At 44.6% G+C, this 24691-nt stretch overlaps 2 protein-coding genes across 5 annotated transcripts; both read left to right on the forward strand.

Moving 5' to 3' along the window:
• Positions 1-938: 938 nt before the first annotated feature.
• On the forward strand, positions 939-14118 carry LOC135255976 (E3 ubiquitin-protein ligase TRIM39-like). Of its 2 annotated transcripts, XM_064337843.1 has the most exons (8): positions 939-1093; positions 4210-5344; positions 6569-6664; positions 7483-7716; positions 8826-8973; positions 12153-12197; positions 12393-12419; positions 12946-14118. In XM_064337843.1, the coding sequence occupies exons 2-8, from the start codon at positions 4220-4222 to the stop codon at positions 13488-13490; spliced, it is 2220 nt and encodes a 739-aa protein (XP_064193913.1). In that variant the 5' UTR covers positions 939-1093; positions 4210-4219; the 3' UTR covers positions 13491-14118. The 2 variants fall into 2 exon arrangements, with proteins under 2 accessions (XP_064193913.1, XP_064193912.1); XM_064337842.1 differs by lacking the exon at positions 939-1093 and having other exon boundaries at positions 3398-5344.
• Positions 14119-16316: 2198 nt separating this feature from the next.
• tex261 (testis expressed 261) lies at positions 16317-24689 on the forward strand. Of its 3 annotated transcripts, XR_010330337.1 has the most exons (7): positions 17137-17337; positions 17528-17607; positions 17845-17998; positions 19035-19102; positions 21426-21528; positions 22328-22638; positions 23977-24689. XR_010330337.1 is itself a non-coding variant. In XM_064337845.1 (6 exons), exons 1-6 carry the CDS (start codon positions 16463-16465, stop codon positions 22441-22443), a joined length of 591 nt encoding a protein of 196 aa, XP_064193915.1. In that variant the 5' UTR covers positions 16317-16462; the 3' UTR covers positions 22444-23423. The 3 variants fall into 3 exon arrangements, 2 of the variants coding, with proteins under 2 accessions (XP_064193915.1, XP_064193914.1); XM_064337845.1 differs by lacking the exons at positions 17137-17337; positions 23977-24689 and adding an exon at positions 16317-16532 and having other exon boundaries at positions 22328-23423; XM_064337844.1 differs by lacking the exon at positions 23977-24689 and having other exon boundaries at positions 22328-23423.
• Positions 24690-24691: the final 2 nt, after the last annotated feature.

Below are 24691 nucleotides of genomic sequence, written 5' to 3' on the forward strand. Positions count from 1 at the left end.
GTTAACAGTGTGTTTGAGTAAAGAATAGTGTGGTTAACAGTGTGTGTTTGAGTAAAGAATAATGTGTTTAACAGTGTGTGTTTGAGTAAAGAATAGTGTGGTTAACATTGTGTTTGAGTAAAGAATAGTGTGGTTAACAGTGTGTGTTTGAGTAAAGAATAGTGTGGTTAACAGTGTGTGTTTGAGTAAAGAATAATGTGGTTAACAGTGTGTGTTTGAGTAAAGAATAGTGTGGTTAACATTGTGTTTGAGTAAAGAATAGTGTGGTTAACAGTGTGTTTGAGTAAAGAATAATGTGGTTAACAGTGTGTGTTTGAGTAAAGAATAATGTGGTTAACAGTGTGTGTTTGAGTAAAGAATAGTGTGGTTAACATTGTGTTTGAGTAAAGAATAGTGTGGTTAACAGTGTGTGTTTGAGTAAAGAATAGTGTGGTTAACATTGTGTTTGAGTAAAGAATAGTGTGGTTAACAGTGTATTTGAGTAAAGAGGGGTGTGGTACCTGTGTGTGTTTGAGTAAAACAGTAGGAGAAAGATGTTCAGCAAATATGTGTGCTGATGCTCAGTGTCCTCCCTCCCACAATCCAAACACAACCGTGTGGGCTGCGCCACAGGTGTAGACCAGGATGACGAGAAACCCTTCACTGTCACCTGTTGGGGAGTTGAAGTTTTACTGCAACAGCACGTATGAAACATAACTCACCAAAATGAGTGATTTGATGACCACAAAGGGCCAATATTCCTTGATGCTCTTCAGTGTTAAGCTGTGGTGTGTGGGTGATGCAGCGCAGTGAACGGGATGTGTGGAGAAAGCAGGAACAGCGGCAGGCCTGACACAGAGGCTGAGGCGCTGGTCTGACCAGTTTGTGCTGAAAAGCAGAGAGGAGGTGCCAAGGACACCAATGACAAGGCTGAAGTATGCGGCCCTGCCCTGCCTGGCCCCGCCCTCTCTGGCACAGCCAGCAAACGCTGCACACTCCACCGACACGGCAGGACAGGAGAAGGACCGGGAACCTGGAGAGCACATCCGCACAGAACCGCCACATCGCGCTCCAGCCCTACAAACCCCCAGCAGGAGGACCAACTGTCAATCAGGTACCACAGAATCCAGCAGAACATTCTGGATAGATTGGCAGCTGGAGATAGAGATCCAGCATACGGCACCTCAGCTATCTGCTCAGAGTTTGCCTGCATGGTGCTCAGCTGAATCAGGGGACTACCAGGTTCAGGTTCAGACAGCGTAACTCAGCACAGCAACCAGACTCTCGGGGGTTGCAGGTTTGTTCCCAAGACAGGGATATAGAGTGGATGTAGGTTAGTGCCCCAGATGGGGATAAAGGGTTATGTAGTGATTGGAGTTTTATTCTTGTTCTGTTAAAGAGCAACTGGTGTTGAGAAAAAGAAAAGTAACCTGGCATGTGAACAGAACTCTTGTTTGAGTAAGATATGCAAAGACGTGTGTGTGTGTGTGTGTGTGTGTATACGTGTGCATGTGTGTATAATAGAGAGAGATAATATTATTGTGTGTGAGTGTGAGTGAGTGTGTGTGTGTGTGTGTGTGTGAGTGTGCGTGTGAGAGAGAGTGCGTTATTACCTCTGCCCTCACTGAAGGGTTGTGTGTGTGTGTCTGTCAGTCCTTTGATAATACTGTATGGGAAATGGTCTCTCTGCTCTTGGGTGCTCTGTGTTTAAAAGCTTCACGTACACACATATTTTCTAATCTGTGTTGGTTGTGGCTCTGAGCTGCCTGGCCGCTGATTGCTGGTGATAGCCGGCTGAGGACACAGCTGATTTTCTGGAATAACTAGTGAGGGCAGGTAAACAGCCTCCTGCAGCCTGGTCTTCCAGTTTTGCTAAAGCTTACCTGGTTTTAGAAAATGACTGCAAATACCAAGTTTTCCCTGGTCTGTACAAGGACCCCCCCCCCCCCCCGGCACCCCCCGGCACCACTTGGTGTTTGGGTCAACCCCCCCAACGATGGCTCAGCACAGAACATACTTACTGCCTCTATGTTATGTTATGCTAAACTGTCTCAGACCCATGGAGATATCTTTCCTGTTATTTAAAATATTCTGAATTCTTTTGTAAAGGAGTCTTTTCATTCCTGTTGAAGAGAAAATCTGAAAGAGACAGTGAAAGATTTGAATTACTCGGTGAAACAGTTGAATGAAACAGTGAAAGATTTGAATGAAACAATGAATGTTTTTTTTCATTCATGTTGAACTACAGAGAAAATCTGAGAGACAATGAAAGATCTAAATGACACAGTGAAAGATGTGAATGACAGTGAAAGATTTGAATAACACAGTGAAAGATCTGAATGACAGTGAAAAATCTAAATGAGACAGTAAAAGATTTGAATAAGATTTTAATGGCACAGCGAGAGAATTAAATGACGGAAAGCTCTATATGACACAATGAAAAGTTTGAATAACAATGAAAGATCGGAGTGACAGTGAAAGATGTGAATGACACCATTGCCATAATAAACATGTTTCAGACCAAAAAATAAAGAAAATAACCCTATCTCCTAACCACAAAAACAGAACCACTGACACTGACAGTTGAATGTTTACCACATGCTGCGTAGCGACTCACCAAGGAAAAGAGGTGGTAAAAATGCAAAACATCTCCAGCACTGCAAAATACCCAGGCAACATCTATAAAGTGTTTGCTACCTTAACTGTATCTATGTAAGATCTCTAATTTAGCTGAACTGTATCTATGTAAGATCTCTAATTTATCACTAATGAACATGAATTCCCTAGTGGCAGTTAGCTAAGAGAAAATGTTTGTGTGTGAATGTGAGTGTGTGAATGTGTGTGTGTGTGTGTTTATGAGTTGTGTGTGTATGTGTGTGTGATTGTATGAGTGAGTGTGTGTGTATGTGTGTGGGTGAGAGATAGTGTTGGGCACGTGTGTACGGTGTGAAACATTGCTTCAGGTATTCCTGCTGAGGTGAGCTTGTTCAATGGCAGAGGCTGTGTTGCACCGCCTCAAAGTCTAGCTGGTCAAACCTCATTCCAGCATTGAGAGAGAGAGAGGGAGAGAGGTAAGAGCGAGGGGGGGAGAGAGAGAGAGAGAGAGAGGGTGAGAGAGGGTGAGAGGGAGAGAGAGAGAGGGTGAGAGAGAGAGGAGAGAGAGGTAAGAGCAAGGGGGGGTGAGAGGGAGAGAGAGAGAGAGGGTGAGAGGGAGAGAGAGAGAGGGTGAGGGAGAGAGAGAGAGAGAGGGTGAGAGAGAGGAGAGAGAGGTAAGAGCGAGGGGGGGTGGTGAGAGAGAGAGGGTGGGAGTGAGGGGAGGGGGGGTGAGAGAGAGAGAGGGTGAGAGAGGTGAGAGGGAGAGAGGGTGAGGGAGAGAGAGAGAGAGAGGTAAGAGCGAGGGGGGGTAGTGGTGAGAGAGAAAGAGAGAGAGAGAGGGAGAGGGGGGACAGAGAAAGTGATTGCTACCAGAACTGGGCCCTAGCAATTAACATGACTGAAAAATATAACATGACTGCCCAGGTGTCAGGGAAACTCTTATCACTTCACCATAAATCATGCAGCACTTGAAAACGGTGTTTTAGTGTGTTTAATTTTCGTCTCTCTCTTTCTCTCTCCCTCTCTCTCTCTTTCTCTCTCTCTCCCTCTCTCTCTCTCTCTCTCTCTCTCGCTTTCTCTCTCACTCTCTGTTGTTTTCTTTCCTTCTGTCTCTCCCTCCAAATCTCTTTCTATAAATTTCAATTTCCATTTAAAGGTACTTCATTGGCATGCCAATGAAGTGTTACTAAAGCAAATGTGACAAAGAAATAACAATGACAAAAGATAGAATATTTAGACCACTAAAGTCTGTACAGGTATGTCAGTCAGGAAAGCTCATTCAATTGAATATTTTAATGAATTAAACTGTAATTGTTGTTGCTTTGGCGCTGACTAGACTGGCTTTAGGTGCTAACCTATCAAACAGGGAGTACAATGCAAACCTCTCCTAAACGAGGGAAACCCCCCCCCCCCCCCAGGTGAAATGGTCATGGAAGGTGGGCACAGTTCTGAATGCATGCAAAGAGCAGCCCTGCACAGGCGCTCCATCAGTGATGTGTGTCTGTGATTGGTTGAGTATGAGAATATGTGGTTGCTGAAGATGTACAATGGTCGGCTGCTGCAGGAGTTTCCTGACCAAACTTGCTCTGAGCATTTAATGCACGCAGCTCACACTTTCTCTGTGCACCCTGGCAGTGCCGTCGCCATGGCGTCATCTCGAAGCTTCCTGTCGGAGGAGCAGTTTCTCTGCTCGATCTGCTTGGATGTGTTCAGTAACCCGGTGTCCACGCCCTGCGGGCACAGCTTCTGCAAGACCTGCATCGGGGGGTACTGGGACGCGCAGAGCAAGCTGTGGCAATGCCCGCTCTGCAAGGAGAGCTTCCGGAAGCGTCCTGAGCTGCACATCAACCGCACCTTGCGTGAGATCACCGAGCAGTTCAAGCGCATGTCCGGGGGCGGGACTGCAGTGGGTGGAGCCCCAGTTGGCAGTCTTCCAGTGGGCGGGACTGCAGTGGGTGGAGCCCCAGTTGGCAGTCTTCCAGTGGGATGGGTCCCAGTGGGTGGAGCCCCAGTTGGCAGTCTTCCAGTAGGCGGGATCCCAGTGGGTGGGGTCCCAGTGGGCGGGGTCCCAGGGGGTGGGGTCTCGGTGGGCGGAGCCTCTGAGGAGCGGCCGCATAGACCTGGTGAGCTGCCGGGAAACCTCTTCGCAGAGATGAGGAAGCGGTTCCTCAGGCCCTCATCCAGTGAACCACAGGCTCCACCCCCTGCACCCTCCAGCTCTGCCCCCAGCTCAGCCCCTCCCACGGAAACTACCTCTCTCCCAGCACTGGCTCTCAGGCGCTACACCCTGAGTGACATTCGCTCACATAACCCCGTCCTCTCACAAAGCTCCACCCAATCCCATAGCCCAACCCCCTACCAAAGCCCCATCCCCACCCATAACCCCGTCCCCTCACAAAGCTCCACCCAATCCGATAGCCCAACCCCCTACCAAAGCCCCACCCCTTCCCATTTCTCCTCCCCCTCACAATGCTCCACCCACTCCCATAGCCCATCCCCCTCCCAAATCCTTGCTTGCTACTCAAACCCCGCCCCCTCTCACAGCCCTGCCCCTGAGGCCCCTCCCCCCGGCTCAGGGCTGGGTCCGCGGCGCTACACTCTGAGTGGTCCTGCCGACTCCCTGGACACGCCCCTCTGCCCGCGGCATGGCCAGCGCCTCGAGCTCTTCTGCCGGGCGGAGCAGGAGTGTGTGTGTGCCGCCTGCATGGAGACCATGGAGCACCACGGGCACACTGCCGTCCCCGCCAAGAGGGAGTGGCTTATCAAAAAGGTGAGACTACGCCCAGCTCAATGCACAGGAAAACACATACACATTTATGCATACTGACTGTTACCCAGTGTGAGTGAAGATCAGGCTCTGGGTTGATCTCTCTGCACTGTTTCCCAGTGTGAGTGATGATCAGGCTCTGGGTTGATCTCTCTGCACTGTTTCCCAGTGTGAGTGATGATCAGGCTCTGGGTTGACCTCTGCACTGTTTCCCAGTGTGAGTGAAGATCAGGCTCTGGGTTGATCTCTCTGCACTGTTTCCCAGTGTGAGTGATGATCAGGCTCTGGGTTGACCTCTGCACTGTTTCCCAGTGTGAGTGAAGATCAGGCTCTGGGTTGATCTCTCTGCACTGTTTCCAAGTGTGAGTGATGATCAGGCTCTGGGTTGACCTCTGCACTGTTTCCCAGTGTGAGTGAAGATCAGGCTCTGGGTTGATCTCTCTGCACTGTTTCCCAGTGTGAGTGATGATCAGGCTCTGGGTTGATCTCTCTGCACTGTTTCCAAGTGTGAGTGATGATCAGGCTTTGGGTTGATCTCTCTGCACTGTTTCCCAGTGTGAGTGGTGATCAGGCTCTGGGTTGATCTCTGCACTGTTTCCCAGTGTGAGTGATGATCAGGCTCTGGGTTGATCTCTCTGCACTGTTTCCCAGTGTGAGTGAAGATCAGGCTCTGGGTTGATCTCTGCACTGTTTCCCAGTGTGAGTGATGATCAGGCTCTGGGTTGATCTCTCTACACTGTTTCCCAGTGTGAGTGATGATCAGGGTCTGGGTTGATCTCTCTGCACTGTTTCCCAGTGTGAGTGATGATCAGGCTCTGGGTTGATCTCTCTGCACTGTTTCCCAGTGTGAGTGATGATCAGGCTCTGGGTTGATCTCTCTGCACTGTTACCCAGTGTGAGTGATGATCAGGCTCTGGGTTGATCTCTCTGCACTGTTTCCCAGTGTGAGTGATGATCAGGCTCTGGGTTGATCTCTCTGCACTGTTTCCCAGTGTGAGTGATGATCAGGCTCTGGGTTGATCTCTCTGCACTGGTTCCCAGTGTGAGTGATGATCAGGCTCTGGGTTGATCTCTCTGCACTGTTTCCCAGTGTGAGTGATGATCAGGCTCTGGGTTGATCTCTCTGCATTGGTTCCCAGTGTGAGTGATGATCAGGCTCTGGGTTGATCTCTCTGCACTGTTTCCCAGTGTGAGTGGTGATCAGGGTCTGGGTTGATCTCTTTACAGTCTCAGCTCAGTATCTCAGAGGCGGAGCTGCAGGACCTCATCCGGGACAGGGAGCGGAAGGTGGAGGAGATCAGAGCTTCTATAATGAATATGAAAGTGAGTCCAAACCCACTGACTAAACCCTGCCACTTTACGTCTGTGTGCTGCGCAAGTGACCAATCACCTGCCACTTTACAGATATGTGCTCTCCCACTGACCAATCCCATGCCACTTTACATCTGTGTTCTCCCCCACTGATCAAACCCATGCCTCTTTACATCTGTGTGCTCACCCATTAACCAGTCCCATGCCACTTTACATCTGCGTTCTCCCCCACTGACCAATCTCCTGCCTCTTTACATCTGTGTGCTGCCCCAGTGAACAATCTCCTGCCAATTAACACGTACACATTTCACCTGATGCATAAAAATAACTTTTGATCAGAAACTGGATCAGAATAAAATCTCCAGAGATGTTTTCCATGACATTGTTGCGGTTGACTTTGGTCATGGGGGGGGGTGGGGGGGTGACATTAGTCGCTCACAAATAAAGCTGAAAGGAACAGAATTTTCCCACTTTGCTTTTCTTGAGGTTCAGTCATCTTCTGAACCTGGGGATAAGGCCGGAACAACTCTGCAGGCAGTGCAGGTGCACATACTACACCTGTAACCTGTATTACACCTGTGGAAGGTGCTCTGTTCCACACCTGTGGGAGGTGCTCTGTTCTACACCTGTGAGAGGTGCTCAGTTCCACATCTGTGGGAGGTGCTCTGTTCAACACCTGTGGGAGGTGCTCTGTTCTACGCCTGTGAGAGGTGCTCAGTTCCACACCTGTGAGAGGTGCTCAGTTCTACACCTGTGGGAGGTCCTCAGTTCTACACCTGTGGGAGCTGCTCTCTTGTACACCTGTGAGACTGCTTCCCTGTGTGTGCCAGACGTGGGCGGAGCGTGAGACGGAGGGCAGCGTGCGTGCGTTCTCTGCGCTGGTGAGCAGTGTGGAGCGCTGTCAGGCGGAGCTGCTGGAGGTGATAGAGATGAACCGGCGCGTGACGGAGCGGCAGGCCGAGGGGGTGATTCAGGAGCTGGAGCAGGAGATCGGCGAGCTGAAGAAGAGATGTGCAGCGCTGACACACCTGGTGCAGTCCGAGGACCACATGCTTTTCCTCAGGGTGAGTGCTCAGTGCAAACACCCTCGCCATCACACCCATGACTCCACCCACACAATGACCATTAAAAAAATACTTAAGGCCACGCCTACACATTGCTGGCTCTGTGTGATGTCACAGCTGCAATCTCTGTGTGATGTCTCGCATCAAATTTAAGACCTTGGTGCTTGCATACCAGGCAGCTAAGGGGTCAGCACCAGGGTACATTCAGAGGATCATCAGACCCTACACACCAGCCAGACCTCTCCGTTCTGCCACCTCTGGACGCTTGGCACCTCCCCCTCTTCGCGTCTGTACTTCCCGCTCCCGTCTGCTCTCTGTCCTGGCCCCTCGCTGGTGGAATGACCTCCCCGTGACGGTCAGAACAGCAGAGAATGTCACCACTTTCAAACGCAGACTGAAGACTCATCTCTTCAGGCTGCACCTCTCCCCAGCCCTCCCTAGCCTATAGTTCAGCTCACTGTACCTAGTTAGGATAATGATTATGTTAGTGTATCTGGCAGGATTGTTTTTTGTTTGATTAGGTGTGATTCCAGTGCTAGTTTGTACTTGGTAGGAGTCTTGCTTGCTGAACAAGCTTACTCTACAGGGTTGGAGTCCTGATCGATGTGGTCACTTCTGGCACTACGATCCTTACTTCACTCTAGTGTTTCTTTTGCACCTCTACATCATGAACCTATGCACTTGTTGTACGTCGCTCTGGATAAGAGCATCTGCTAAATGCCTATAATGTAATGTAATGTAATGATGTCACAGCTGCAGTCTCTGTGTGATGACACAGCTACAGTCTCTGTGTGATGTCGCAGCTGAGATCTGTCTCAAGATCATTTCTAAGTGGGTCTTATTTAAGCTGGTGTTGACTGCACAACCTTAAACATTGTTAAGACTACAAGTCACACCTGTGAATCTCTGCAAAGATTGTCTTCAGTCAAAATCTATAATATTTTCTATAACTGGAAAAATAAATTCTTAGAAATGACTTACCAAAAGTAAACCATGGTAATGAGACTGTGGTATGTATATATTAATAAGCTGTGTAAGAAGTATAAATGAACTGAAACTGATAGTCCTGCTGTGTGTCTCCAACTCCTGCCACCTCTTCTTTTTCACAGAACTTCCCAACACTGTGCATTCCTCCTCACACCAAGGACTGGTCCCAAGTCTCTGTGACCTCTGACCTTATGGAGGGGAGCATGCTCAGAACACTTTCCCAGCTGGTTGAGAGATGCCAGGAGGAGCTGAGGAAGCTGCCTGAGCTCAGTAAGCTTTAATTAATATAATGTTAATTACTAATGTAAATATCATCATCACTGAGACCAACCTTTACTAATATTATTCTGTTATTTACTGAGAAAAAATGTACTGAGCAGCGGGTTTATATTGTGTACGCACAACGTGGTCTGTACTGAGCAGTGGGTTTATATTGTGTACGCACAACGTGGTCTGTACTGAGCAGTGGGTTTATATTGTGTACGCACAACGTGGTCTGTACTGAGCAGTGAGCGTAGATTGTGTACAGAGCGTGGTCTGTACTGAGCAGTGAGCGTAGATCGTGTACAGAGTGTGGTCTGTACTGAGCAGTGAGCGTAGATTGTGTACACAGAGTGTGGTCTGTACTGAACAGTGAGCGTAGATTGTGTACACAGAGTGTGGTCTGTACTGAACAGTGAGCATAGATTGTGTACACAGAAACCCCTTTCACACGTGTCATGTGTGAACAACAGAATGTGTCGATTTTCCATCTAAAGGCTTCAGCATGCTGAAAATGAACTGGTTTGTATGGCGCTTTGGCCGACCAGGTCAGACTACCTTTTTTAAAGTTGTAAACTCAAAGGTGAGCCAAAAAGCTGTCTGTCACAGAGGGGGTGTGGGATTGTAATAGCAAGTAGTCATAGGTACAAGAAAGGTTCTGTTTGCTGTTGAATTAAATTAGTGAATGAAACATTGCATTTGTATAGTGCTTTTCCAGATGCTTTAGAATGATCAGGGGAAACTCACCTCAGCCACCGCCAATGTGTAGCACCCACCTCGGTGATGCATGGCAGACTTTTTGCTGCAGAACACTCACCACACATCAGCTGAGGTGGAGAGGAAAAGACTAATTTTTAGCCAATTAAATCAAGGGATGATTAGAAGGCTGTTTTTATTGGAATACTGCGGGTATCACATGCAAGCAGAGGCTTTTATTTGGAGGTTTAACATGTGGCTACAAACCTGGTGTGGGAAAGAGGGGTACAGGCTTATGGAGCACGGGGATTCCTTCTGGGACAGGGGTGACCTGTACAAGTGTGACAGGCTCCACCTGAACCGGAAGGGTACTGCTGCCCTGGGCCAGCGTATGCTTAAGGTAGCACATGATTATTTAAACTAGGGAATTGGGGGGCAGGGAGGTCCAAGAGTGAAAGGGGTAGGGAGGTGTCTGGGTGGAAGTGGTCAAGGCTTTCTGTAACAGTGTAAACACAAATGAGATCTTTTTCAAGCAAAGTTGTAGTAAGGGTATCTTGGGACGGCAGGGGATGAGGGATTGGGAGAGCATGTGAAGAAGTAATGAGCTGAAAGCTCTTTGTTTAAATGCTAGAAGTATAACAAATACATTTTTGGAACTTGAGGCTGCTATGAATAGTGGGGGCTATGACATAGTTGGGATTACATAGACATGGCTTGGGGAGGAGGATGGGGATGAATATAATATAGAGGGGTACAAACTCATTAGAAAGAATAAATTCAGTAAGAGAGTTGGGGGTGTAGCTCTATATGTTAATGAAACTTTTAATGTTCAGAAATTGACCAGCTCATGCCTATTGAGGATATTCAGATTAAGCTCATAGGGGAACATGAGAAGGGCCTTACGGTAGGCATGTGTTACCAATCGTCAGCTTCAGACAGTATTGTGAACTCTAGTAAGTGCTCTTTGGAAGCATAAAACAAGTTTGTCAGAAAAGTGAGACAATTATTATGGGTGACTTCAATTACCCTGCTGTTAATCGGGAATTGATGACAGAAAATGAAAAAGTGAGGAAGAATTTTTAGATGTTATAAATGACATTTTTTGGCACTGTATGTCAATCAGCCTACAAGAGGGAAATCAATTCTGGATCTGGTGCTATGTAATGATCCTGACAGAAGTTGTAGCATAGAGGCGATTGAGCCTCTTTGGACTAGCAATCATTCTGCAGTTAGTATTGATGTATTATGGCAAATTAACAAGGCCTCCTCTACAGCCAGAATTTTTTATTTTAGATTAGCCAATTTCTAAAAGATACCAGAAAATTTAAGTAATATTGACTGGGTGCAACTTCTTAACTACAAGACTATGAATGAAAAGAGGGACAAGTTCAAAAGAGTTACTACTGGCTGTACAACCCAAACTTGAACCACTACAAAATACTTACAACAGGGGTTTCTTTGCCAATCATATTTTTTGTGTTTGATATTTGTATTGTTTATTGGTCATAATTGGTTGCATTGCGAGATTCAAAGAGAAAGGATTCATTTGAATAAAAAGTTTTTGAAGAAAACAATATGTTACGCTCTAGTTGCTCAGCATGAGTAAATTAAAACAAAAATCTCTCCTAGGTTTTTTTATTATTATTAGAAATTTTGGCAAAAATCCACTTTGATTAGAATGGCAAAGCATGTGAAGCTTATGTCATCCTGTTTCTGTTACAAGTGGCATAACATGTTCATGCGTGAACAGACTCAACATTGAATTTTTCCTTATATGTGATCTATGTATGAACTAGAAAAATGAATACCTTGCCTGGATAGCTGAACCTGCCAATATTGTGTGTTCATGTGTGAAAGGGGCTTGAGCAGGGGTGTCCAATCTTATCCGAAAAGGGCCGGTGTGGGTGCAGGTTTTTGTTCTTGCCGAGCACTATGACACCTGATTCTACTTATCAAGGTCTTGATTGAAGACCATGATTAGTTAACTAGTTTAATCAGGTGTCGTAATGCTGGGCTGAAGGAAACACCTGCACCAACACAGCCCCTTTTTCCTTTTTGGATAAGATTGGACACCCCTGGGCTGGAGTGTGGTCTGCACAGAGGAGTGGGTTTTGATTTACCATTGTTAATGGTACCACACAGCAAGTTTTTCAAATGTGGTTAAGCCAGTCTCACACACATCTCATGCACTGTACTGAGACAGCACTAATTAGGGTGATTAATGATCCCCTACTCACACAGTGTTAACTGGTATTATTCTTAAATATCTTAAAATCATCTGTTGTAAATGGATTAATCTGGTCCACAAGCTGAATATGTGTGAAAGTCACTATAAAACAGTTTAATCTGTGGTGGAGAAATACAGATATTAGCGCATAATTAGATGTGATTTTACAGTAGCTGTGTGCCTTTGATAGATTTGATTTTATTTAAGCTGTAAACGTGGTGGACGTGATTTTATAGTTGCTTTTTTTGATCTGCTTTTTGAACAGGTCTGCGGCCTCCCGCGGAACATTCCCTCCTAAGACACCAGCCGAGTATGTCCCTCCAGCTCTACCTGCTCATAAACCCAGGCCCTGTTCATCATTTATAAAAAATCGTATTGGATTTAAATCTATGATTGAATTCAAATTAGAATTCAAATTAGATTATGTCATATTAGATTTAAATACATTACTTCAGAGCTTCAGAAATAAGACCTTCCTTAAATTATCTTTTTTTTCTCATTGTAGAGGTGAAAAGGATGCAAGAATATGCAGGTATGTGTATCACATCCATACACTAAATGCTACTTATTATTATGAATTTCATTGCATTTAGAGAGTTCCATAAGATTGTCCATAAGTCGTAAAACAGAGAGAAACAATCCAGTCATTTTCCTCCAGTTATGAGCAATATTAAAGTATTGCTGCCTACAACTTGGTATTTTGTTTGTCACAGAAACAGCTGCATTGCTTCTGGCACTATTTTTGCAGCACAATCAAAGGGTAAACTGCTGAAATTTAAGATATTGTTGTGATCTTGCTTGTAAATATTCTCTTTCACTCCAGAGTCTTTAGGAGACTCTTTCACACTGGCAGTGCTGCAGGGCTGTGATGTGATGTGATGAAACTGAGGCTAACAGACAGGTCCAATCGGAGTATAGGAGCCTGCCAACAGATCTCATATTTTTTCCCAGACTTTGAGCTGTAGAGACTCAAGAATGTAACTCAGACTGAGAGAAGGCAGACTGTTTTAAACTTCATTTTCATGTCCCACCCTCCCCTCTCCTCCCCTTTTCCGCAGTGGATGTGACGCTGGACCCCAGTACAGCGCACCCCCGCCTCATCCTGTCAGACGACAGGAAGCAGGTGAAGTGTGGGGAGCGGCATCAGCCTGTCCCAGACTGCCCAGAGCGCTTCGACCGTGTAGTGTGCGTTTTGGGCCAGCAAGGCTTCACTGGTGGGAGGCACTACTGGGAGGTGGAAGTGGGGGGGAAGACGGACTGGGATCTGGGCGTGGCCAGCCACTCCGTCAACCGCAAGGGCAAGATCACTGTGAGCCCCGCCCATGGGTACTGGTTCCTGAGTCTGCGGGACAAGAGCGAGTACGCCTTCCGCACCGACCCGTCCACCAGCCTGGGCCTGGCGCAGAAGCCCCGCCGCATCGGCATCTACCTGGACTACCAGAAGGGCCAAGTGTCCTTCTACAACGTGGACGCCAGGCTGCACATCTACACCTTCATCGACTCCTTCACTGACACCATTCACCCCTTCTTTAGCCCCTGCACCAATAAGTCTGGCAAGAACGAGGCTCCACTCATAATCTCCCCTATTGCACACTCGGACTGAGCCCCCCCCCCCCCCCCCCCATAAAGAGCAAACTGCCCCTCACGATGCAGCATCTGAACTGCTTTTACTCCTTTTGTACCAGTTAAGACGTTCCTGCTGAGTAAAGAAATAAAAGAACACATGCTTTCATTCTCACTAACATTCAGGGCACTTCTGTCATGTGATCCCTAGTTTTGGATTTCTAACACGTTTCTCACTGAATATTCTCTGGGTCCCGCAGAGCATTTTCAAAGAATGCCAAATAATTATTTGGCCCAGGTCTAAATTTTAACACACGTTCCTAATTATGCGAGAAGCATCAATGTCCGCTCTTTTAAAACTACTCAATTTGGCAAAGTCCTGCACAATTATGATGTTTAATTTATTTCTGGATTACATTGTTGTTTGTAAATAATCAATAATCAAATAATCAAGTATCTTTAATTTGACTAATTTTGGCAGGTTTGTTGATATGTTTTTGAATCATCTTGTTATTGGCACAATCTATTCTGTATTTTTGTCATTTATAATCTAGCTCAATGGGTAGCTCTACCCTTGTATTTAACAGTTTATTGTAACACAAGTTTATTGTGATTTGTATGCTTTGTTGCCTTTCTTAATCCTATCAAATAAAATATTTATCCATGTCCTTTTCGTCACATGGGTATGAATGGAAGCTCCTCAGCTTCTCATGGTTTTGGCTGACACTTATACCCCACAAAGCTACTGCAATGTCCTCCTCCTTTCCACATTATATTTATTTACTCTCAGGTGTTCATTCATTTAACTGTGGGGTCTCTTGAGATTAAAGATCTTTCTATAGCTTTTGTATGAACCTTTTTTTTTAGATAAGGATGTCTCTCTTAAATGCCTAGATGTAATTACAAATAAAAACAGGAGAGCAGTCAGTAGACATATGGCCCCATCACAAACTCTTTACCACTCCTTTACTTTCTCTCTGTCTTTCTCTCTACTGTGTCTATTTGTCTGTCTCACACCCCCCCTTCTCTCTCCCTCTCTATTCAAATACTTTATTGCCATGACATATTTCAAATTACATATTGCCAGAGCGTAATTATAACAACGATCAATCATAGTAACAATAAGAAAATGTAAATAGCAACAACAATAGCAGCATAAATAAAAATAGTGATATAACATTTATTAACGATTAAATATTCAATTCTATTAATTCTAATATTTATAATGTATAATGATCCTTCATTGTTAGATGTTTACTCACTGTCCTTCAGGCTGGGGCAGGCTGAGGCATATTGAGTTGTGAGGGAGGTTGTTGTCTATAGTTAAGGCATTTACCATTGGAATCAATAAGGATGGCCATTTTAGGGTGCTGTCAACATTGTGTTGGTCTCTGTTCATCTGTAGCTGGCTGTGTACTGGCCAGAAGAGGGGCTGTGTGGAGTACAGTACAGACTATAGTGCAGTACAGACTGTGTGGAGTGCAGTACAGACTATAGTGCAGTACAGACTGTGTAGAGTGCAGTACAGACTATGTGTAGAGCAGTAAAGGCTGTGTGGAGTACAGTACAGACTACAGTGCAGTACATACTCTGTGGAGTGCAGTACAGGCTGTGTGCAGTGTAGTACTGACTGTGTGTAGAGCAGTACAGACTGTGTGGAGTACAGTACAGACTGTCTGTAATGCAATACAGACTGTGTGTAGAGCAGTACAGACTGTGTGGAGTACAGTACAGACTGTCTGTAGTGCAGTAAAGTTGGTGTGTAGAGCAGTACAGGCTGTGTGTGGAGCAGTACAGACTGTGGAGTGCAGTACAGACTGTGTGGAGTACAGTACAGACTGTCTATAGTGTAGTACAGACTGTGTGGATTACAGCAGAGACTATGAGTAGAGCAGTACAGACGGTGTGTAGTGCAGGACAGACTGTGTGTGGAGCAGTACAGACTGTGGAGTGCAGTACAGACTGTGTGGAGTACAGTACAGACTGTCTGTAGTGCAGTACAGACTGTGTGTAGAGCAGTACAGGCTGTGTGTAGAGCAGTACAGACAGTGTGTAGAGCAGTACAGATTGTGTGGAGTGCAGTACAGGCTGCACTACAAACATTTTATTTTTAAATAAAATCGGTTATTATTTAAAGCAAGTTTCTGCTTCATTTGTTTTTTGTAATTCCACTTTATGAGTATCTTTATGTATCTCCCCTTTAATGATAGCGATGTAGTTGAATGCCCCCTTGTGGCCACACTATAATAATCGACAAACTGTCCTCACAAACAATTTGATTGTTTCTACATTTTATGAACTTGCATAGCAGTTGACAGTTCATGCTGTCAAACACATAATGTGAATGCCATTATTGGATTGGCTCTGTCCATCTGCTGGTGTCAGTTAAAGCCTTTCCTATTATTTCACCAATGCGGCAACATTATATTACACCAATTTCACGAATAGAGATAGAATTGTGCACAACGATATTCCACCAGAAACACACTGCTGGAGTAGCCTCAATAAACCCAGAGCTAATGGGAAGAACTTCCCCTTAGCCTCCACCAACTGACATTTTTTTCTCAATTTGGCTTACATAAATAATTCAAATGTGGTTAAAGTTCAGCGTCTCAGTTTTTATTAAAGGGTATACATTCTGGTTTTACCATGTGGAAACTCCAGTTTTTGTACATAGCGCTTAGTGCTGGGCTAAAACAAAAAACTTGCACCCACACCGGTCCTTTTCCGAGGAGACAGAGCACCCCTGCATTGTACTGTGGAAGAAAAGGTAAATCACCGATCCTGTCGATACCGTACTTCGTTAGGTTATATGGCTTATGATTCCTCCTCTCCAGAGGTGGCGCTACTATAGTTTCAAGACCGTTGTTTCTTGCTGCAGCATTCGCTTTACTTTTCTTTCCACTTCGTCTAAAGAATAGAGTGGGAGGAAGTTTGACCAAAATATTACTGAAGCGTTGCAAAATATTGGCTGAATTGTATATTCATAATCGGTTTTATTTAAGAAAAGCGATGTGGTTTATTTATCTACTCAGCTGGCTGTCTCTGGTGATTCAGATCTCCTTTGTGACTCTCGCAATCGGTAAGTTAGTAGCACAGCTAATGCTAACCATGTTGCCACGGCCAGCTCAGAATTACTGAAGGGGTCTGCCCGACTGATTTTGGCTGTGAGACAAACTTGCTACCTGTGACCTACATGAAAAAAATATAAATACGCTGTCTAGCAAGCAAGTGATTGAGTAACCAACGCAATACGATAAATAAATACCATACGAATATGACTTTTATGGTAAGTTAACTTTGGCTGGCTAACTTTGATTCGCTAGACTAGACTAAGTTAGCGAATTAGGGTTTTTAAAATGGGTAGCTTGTCAGCGCAAAGATGCTTGAGATTTGACGTTAATTATGAACATAATATGTAGCATGTATAATAATGCATAATATAATTATTGATATATAACGCTGTGTCATCGAGATAGACCTTTTGTAGCATGCTAGCCGACCTGTTTACCATGAGCATATGAAATGCTTTATTTTTGTGGACGAGGTTCGGTTGAGGGGTACACAGCGTGAGCTACCATCTGTGTACCCCAAGCCAAAGGTGAATTCTGGAGAGTGATCGTGTTACACAAACAGGGCAGGTGTAAACCGACGTGTGTAGCACTGAGCGTTTAGGTCCACGTAGGCGAGGCTAATCCGGAGGAGATAAAAATCCGTGACATATGACTGGCGTGTCGTGGTCGTGTTTCCTATGCTCCACTTTTCTGTTTGGCGGGATGAACGTTGCTGGTATAATTACAAACAGCACGGGGACGTCGCCGTAGGCGTGTGCACTCGTACTGGGAGCTTTGAAGATCAAATGGAATTGTGTATTAGTACAAAATTAGGTATTCGAATATATACTCTAATTATTTTATAAATGTTATAACAGAATCAATAGTTGTAATTCTCACTAGTGAAACTATTTGTGTGTGTGTTTGTTTGTTTTCTGTTGCAGTTATGTTACATGCCATCTGTTTGTCTTTTGTGGAAGATGTTGGTACATATTAGCTTTGATTGATTTTTTTTTGTCTCCAGCTGCAGGTCTTTATTATCTGGCTGAATTAATAGAGGAATACACAGTTGCGACTAGTCGAATTATAAAGTATATGATATTGGTAAGTGAATTATACAGTATATGATTCTGATGTGTGAATTATGCTGTATATATACTGATGTGTGAATTATGTATGTGGTACTAATGAGTGAATTATGCCGTGTTTGATGCTGAATTATAGGCCTACAGTGTATGATACTGGTAAACTTGGTTCAGAGGGTCATAGTTTATCCCTCTACTCTTGTGTGGTTTTTGCTTTTGGATTGTCTTCATTCAACATTTGTTTCTCATTTGACAGTTTTCCACAGTGGTGCTGGTGTGTCTGTATGTGTTTGAGGGTTTCCCAGTTCTGATGGTGGCCGTTGGCCTCTTCACAAACCTGGTTTACTTCGGACTGCTGCAGAGCTTCCCCTACATCCTGCTGACCTCACCCAACTTCATCTTGTCCTGCGGTGAGCCACGCCTCCCACACTACGTCCTGATTACACACTACAACTATGCCCTGATTACACACTAAGCCCTGATTACACACTACACGCTGATTACACACTACTCTCTGACTACACACTAAGCCCTGATTACACACTACACCCTGATTACACACTACTCCCTGATTACACACATCCCTACATCACATGCCGATTACACACTAAGCCCTGATTACACACTATACCCTGATTACACACTACGCCCTGATTACACACTACACGCTGATTACACACTACTCTCTGACTACACACCAAGCCCTGCTTACACACTATGTGCTGATTACACATTATGCCCTGATTACACACATCCCTACATCACATGCCGATTACACACTACGCCCTGATTACACACTATGTGCTGATGACACAACACATGCTGATTACACACTACACCCTGATTACACACTACGCCCTGATTACACACTATGTGCTGATGACACAACACATGCTGATTACACACTACACCCTGATTACACATTATGCCCGGATTACACACATCCCTACATCACATGCCAATTACACACTACACCCTGATGACACACTACGTGCTGATGACACACTACACCCTGATTACACACTATGCGCTGATGACACAACACACTCTGATTACACACTACACCCTGATTACACACTACGCGCTGATGACACAACACACGCTGATTACGCCTGTATATTTTCTGGTTTTCATGTAATTTTCTGGCCATAATTACTGAATTAGCTGTAACATTTACTCCATCTGGCATTTATATACATTTATTGATTAGAGCATGACTGACAGCTGAAGGCTGTTCTTTCATTGGTAGATATGAAATATTTTACTGCAATCTAATCTACGAGCGAACCAGTGTTGGTGTATACAGCCAATCATCTCATTTAGCTAGGGTAATTGGTGGAAACAAAAACCTGCATACACTGTGGTCCTCCAGGACCGAAATTGCCCACGCCTTCCTTACACCAATGTGAGGTCTCAGGTTTAACTGGTGCTTTCTCCTTTGTCCAGCGCTTGTGGTGGTAAACCACTACATGGCATTCCAGTACTTTGCAGAAGAGTATTATCCCTTCTCTGAGGTAAGGATGCACATGATTATTTATTTTAGAAAAATCTTCTGCGGGCAGGAAAATGGATTCCTGTCTGGCATTAAAATAGCATTTATGTTTGTGTTCTCACAGCCCCCGCAGAACATGTTAACTGCATTTTATTGATTTGGGCTGGCTGGATGTAATTAGGCCATTTCAGCTGGTGAGAGATTCAGGAGGTGCTACTCACACTCTGGCCACCAGGAGTTTCATATTAATTTGGGAAACCGCAGTCATCTGAGTGACCAGCAGATGTCGTTAGAGAAAGTTGAGATGTAGATCCCAGTCAGGCCACAGTCAGGGCTGGATCCTGGGCTGTGGGGCTCATCTGTAAACCAGAATGGTGCCTTAACAGGATGACCCTCCCAGCAGCCCCTGAGCCGTACAAGCAGCTCCTGTACGATTTGTTCATTAGCTGGTTAGTTAGCCTGCTACGTATGTACCTATTTAAGCAGCCAAAGTCAATGTATTATGCTAGCTGTTTTTACTACTTGTATAGGTTTATCATTACAACTGCACATGGCAGTGTGCTCAAATTGGCTGTTGTTAATTTTTGTGACTGAGTATAAGAGAACTGCAGGCGTAGCAATGGGTAATTGGTTGGCAAGCTAGAGGTCTGGTTTGCCTATTGGAAGCCTACCTGTCTGATTAGCTGCAGGCAGTAAATTCTGCTTGCTGTGGTTGCTATGTAGCCTGTCTCGCATGTCAGGCTCGATTGCACATCTGAAAATCAAGACCGTTATCCAGATATGTATGTAATTAAACCTGACTAAAGCAATCTATGTTGAAAGCAACTATTGCTGATTTCCCCAGGTATGGGTATTTAAGTAATATCCAAGGGCTACAGGGATGTGTTGATCAATTAATGTTACCTAGTTAGCTAATGCCTCATAATAGGCCTCTAATTACAGTAGTTGTTGGGCAAGACAAAGCCGAAATTTAATAGAGCACCAAGAACAAATCAAAAGGCAGTAAGGCCAAAATCAAATTCAGCCCGAGGGCATCAAGTTCAATGAGCATGTTGTAAAAGCACTTTTCAGACTCAACAACCAAGTCAGAAAAGAAAGGAACATGTAGCTGTCAAATTATTTTTAACCAAAACTGCTTATTTAAACCATGGAAATTATGTAAATGCTTAGTTTGTTTGCATGGTTGTATCCCTAGGTATACAATCCTGGTCAAAAGTTTTAGTACACCCATAATTTTCAAGCAGTCGGAGATAAACACATTTTATTTTACGTAAAAAATATCTGGATCTTAGATTAATAAAAAGTCACTTTTTGCTGCAGTAACTGCTGAACATATTTCTGTCATTTTTCCTACAAGGGCAGTCGTAACGTTCTGAAAGTTCACACCAACACTGCTTTAGAAGTTTCCACAGATTTGCTGAAACTTGTGGCTTGCTTCTCCTTGACATTTCTGTCCATTTCATCCCAAACTAGCTTGATTTTACTTAATTTGTTGAAAAATGTAAATAATTTGTTCACCTGTTTATTTAGCAAAATATGTTTTTTTTATTAACTCCAAAGTGTAGGTCACTGTCTTGTGAAATAAAAGATTCTTTAACTTCAGACTGTTCACTATGTACAGAGTACTGAAATGGCAGCACTAAAACTTTTTGACCAGTAGTGCATTTATTCTGTATGTATCAAGTATACATATTGATAAATAAAAATTATTTTAACATTACACTCTTGTTCAGTGAAACTTATTATGAATGTTAATTGGCTTGTTAGCCAATTTACGGAGTCACATTAGTTTCTGTCTTTGAATGAAACTGGGATGGCTAACATTGTCAGCCCTTTTTTTCATTTGGCGCCCAACTTGGGGCTGACTAAATTCAACTCCAACCCCAGCTCTGAATGGCCAATAATGCAACCACATTCGCCTTTATTCTGCACACCCCACTGCCAATTCAGGATCGTGTAGGCATCCATGATTCTCCTCCAAAACACATGGCATTGCCAGCTGCTTCTTTTCACACCACAGACTACAGCTAAGCTGGCTGTAGAGTCAGAGGAAGACCTTTCATATGCAGCTTTGACATGCAGTCCACGGTGCCCAATCAACCAGCGGAGTTAATCTGACTGAAACCTCCCACTGCCATTTGCACGTTGCACTATGGAGATGCCATCCAGCAGTCCCTAATATTTTCAGATTTAATTATTTTGGTGCAAGGTATTTCCAGCATATGTAACTTGCTCTTTCATTTTAAAGTTAATATTTAGCTGGCCGCCTGTTTGAATACAACACTATCTGACTCAAAACTGTGGTAGGTCAAGTATCCAATCTTTAATTTGTTCTTCCTCTTCAGGTTCTGGCATATTTCACCATCTGCCTGTGGATCATCCCCTTTTCATTTTTTGTGTCCCTCTCTGCTGGCGAGAATGTTCTCCCATCCACCATGCAGCAAGGAGGTGAGTGGCCCTCACCCCTGACCTCTCACCCCTTGGCCACCCTCCCTCTTCTTTTCAATGCTGGAGACAGCCACAGACTCTTTAGACCAGTGGTAACCAACCCTGTTCCTGGAGCTGTACCATCCTGTAGGTTCATTTCTACCCTAATTTGGCACACCAGAATCTACTAATGATGAGCTCAACAAAGATCTCTAGCTGTTGAATGAGGTGTGCTTTGTTGGAATTGGAGTGAAAACCCTAACAAAGCACACCTCAACCAGCTAGAGATTTTTATTGAGCTGCTAATAGAAGCAGCTCAATGAAGCTAATGGTCAATCTGCAGGAACAGGACTGGTTACCACTGCTTTAGACCACACACACCTGCTAAGCTCCAGTGCTGTAGGGTTGCAGCATATGCTGGCTTTTGGTGTTTCAACACCAGTGATTCATTTAAGTCAGTGATTGGCTAAAGAGTCCACACGTTGTTCTCAAGGATTTAACTCGTTGGTGATTGAAAGGAAACCACAAATATGTGCAAATACTGCAACCCTCCAGGACTGGAGTTTGACACCCCATGCCTTTGATACAGCAGGTACCACATACATGGGTTATCAATTTTAGTGATCATAGCACAGGGCAGTCAGGTGTCTTACCCAGTTTAAATGGAATGTTTCCTCAAGCCCCACCTTCTTACGCTAGTGTGTGGTGCTTTATGCACACCCCGCCCCCCCTTAACTACAGACCGCTTCTTTTGTTAATGTGCGGTTTCTCCTGTCCTACTGCCCCCCCCCCCCCCCTCCCCACCCGCCTCTCTTTCCAGATGATGTGGTATCAAACTACTTCACCAAAGGGAAAAGGGGCAAGCGCTCTGGGATTCTGAATGTGTTCTCCTTCCTGAAAGAGGCGGTGCTTCCAAGCCGACAGAAGATGTACTGAGGGGTTGGGCCAGTGGAAAGGGGGCGGGGCAAGGGAAGGGGACTGAAAACAAGCATCGCCTGAAAATATGGGGCTGTGCATGGGGTTGGGGCAGGCCAAATAGCAGCCAGATGTGTGGTACATTGCTCAACAGTGTGTCCTGAGGGGCAGAAACCCCAGATCAAAGCCCCGCCCATAAGCCCCGCCTTCACCCATGTAAGATCTTTGTCTTTATTGTGTTTGATTTTGTAGTAAATCTGAGTGAACCATGTCCGAGTGACATGACAAAATGTACAGACCAGGGACCTGTGTTTACAGCTGCCGCTCACACCTGGGACTCTGCGTGTGTGTGTGTGCGCGCGCCCATGTGCATGTGTGCACAATGTGTGTGTGTATGTGTGTGCGCGTGCATGCAATGAGTGTGTGTGTGTGTGTGACTGTGTGCACGTATGTGCAATGAGTGTCTCTCTATCTTTGTACTGCGACTGTGTGTTTCTGTGCGCAAAGTGTATGTGTGTGTCTGTGTGTGTGAGTGTGTATGTGTCTGCAATGAGTGAGTGTGTGTGGCTGTGTAACGACTGTGTGTTGGAGTGTGTCAGTGTGTGTTGTCTGAGTGCATTCGGTCATGCCTGCATCTCTGTGTATGCAGACGTGTGTGCCTGTGCATTTGTCTCTTAAGTTTGCGTTTGTGTTTGTCTTAAGTATGTGTGTATGTGTACATCTGTGGCTGTGTGCCTTGTGTGTGCACACGTATGTGTGTATATTTGTGTGTGCACATATATGTGTGTATATATGTGTGTGCACAAGTCCATGTGTCTGCGTGTATAAGATGTTTATGCGCTAATTGACATACATGATTATGCTTTGATCATGAAATGTGTGAATCTGCCTGCCACTATGTGATTTGGAGGGGACGTGGAATCACAGACAGTAACACTTTTTATATCATGTTTTGGATGTCTGATTGAATTTGAATAAATACCGTAATGTCTAATGTACAAGTAGCTCTGCTGTATTTGAGAGATGCTGATACCATCAGCAGCTTTATTAAGGGGATGCATACTGCAGGTTTTACAATAGGAGCCTGATGTCCCTGATTTCCAACAACAGATTGTGCACTACATGACAAGATGGCAAGTTTGCAAGTCAATTCAGAATGGTCTTTGCAAGGTTGTCTGTAGTCAGACTGTAATCCATCGTGGAACTTGCTGGATATGAATCATCAATCTTAATATGTGAATATTTCTATAAATACTGAACCCGCACTTGCAATAAACAACATTATGACATTGCAAATGAGTCGGCCAGTGGATTTGTCGGTAAGAAATTGTGAAGGAATATGTTCATTAAGTTGTCCAATCTAGCAGCATCCCAAACACCTATCACTGATTGTGTCACATTTCATTTTCAGCACAATGTGGGTCATCCCCTTGTCATTTTACCACTTCATTAATGAAAGATTAAACAATATTTGATTAGACTTGATTACTCTATGGAAAAAAAATACTTGTGCAAAGGTTGTAAATGTACCTCTTTGCCTTGCATTCATTTCAGAATACTACTTCCTCTATGAATTTGGAGAGTTCACAAGAATCGGACCCACTCGGCTTCTCTAGTACACTGCACTGAGGAAGGAACTCTCGTTTAACATCCCCCTTGATCATAGACTCCCTTGCTAACCAGACCAGCCAGCACGCCCTCAGCTAGTCTAAGCTATGAAGCCCTGGAAGTAAGCCTGTACTGTGCATGTCTGTGCTGTTGAGGGCGAAACACTGGAGCTCTCATGAAAGTGAATGGGGAACATCAGACTTTTGAAGACAAAATAAAAGTTTCCTGATGGTATTTTGAAACTCGGTGAATGAGTGTTACGTTTGATATGAAAAACAGACTGAAAATGTTTATCTTTGGCAAATCTGCAGTAAATAATTTGGCCCATATAAAGTATATGGAGTACCAAAGCCAAGAAATGGCACTTCCCATGATGGCCAATCGTATCGTTGGCCTGAACCAATCAGCTGAGGTGCTGGCTGGCTACGACTGCAAAAAAATATCCCCCTTTGGACCTTATTTCACTGCACTACGTAGTTGTGTGACAGAGAAGGGAGATAAATCTTGCCAGCTATCAGCTGTTTCCTGTTTACCAACAATGGAGAGTGCCTGCACTGCTCGGGGGCAGAGACTATTTAAACAGGATGAACTTGGGTGTTTAAACCTCTACCTCTTCTGCATCATTATGACTGTTAAATGGAATAAATGATTTGTATAAAGC

Source organism: Anguilla rostrata, chromosome 5 (genome assembly GCF_018555375.3).
Source record: "Anguilla rostrata isolate EN2019 chromosome 5, ASM1855537v3, whole genome shotgun sequence".
NCBI lineage: Eukaryota > Metazoa > Chordata > Actinopteri > Anguilliformes > Anguillidae > Anguilla > Anguilla rostrata.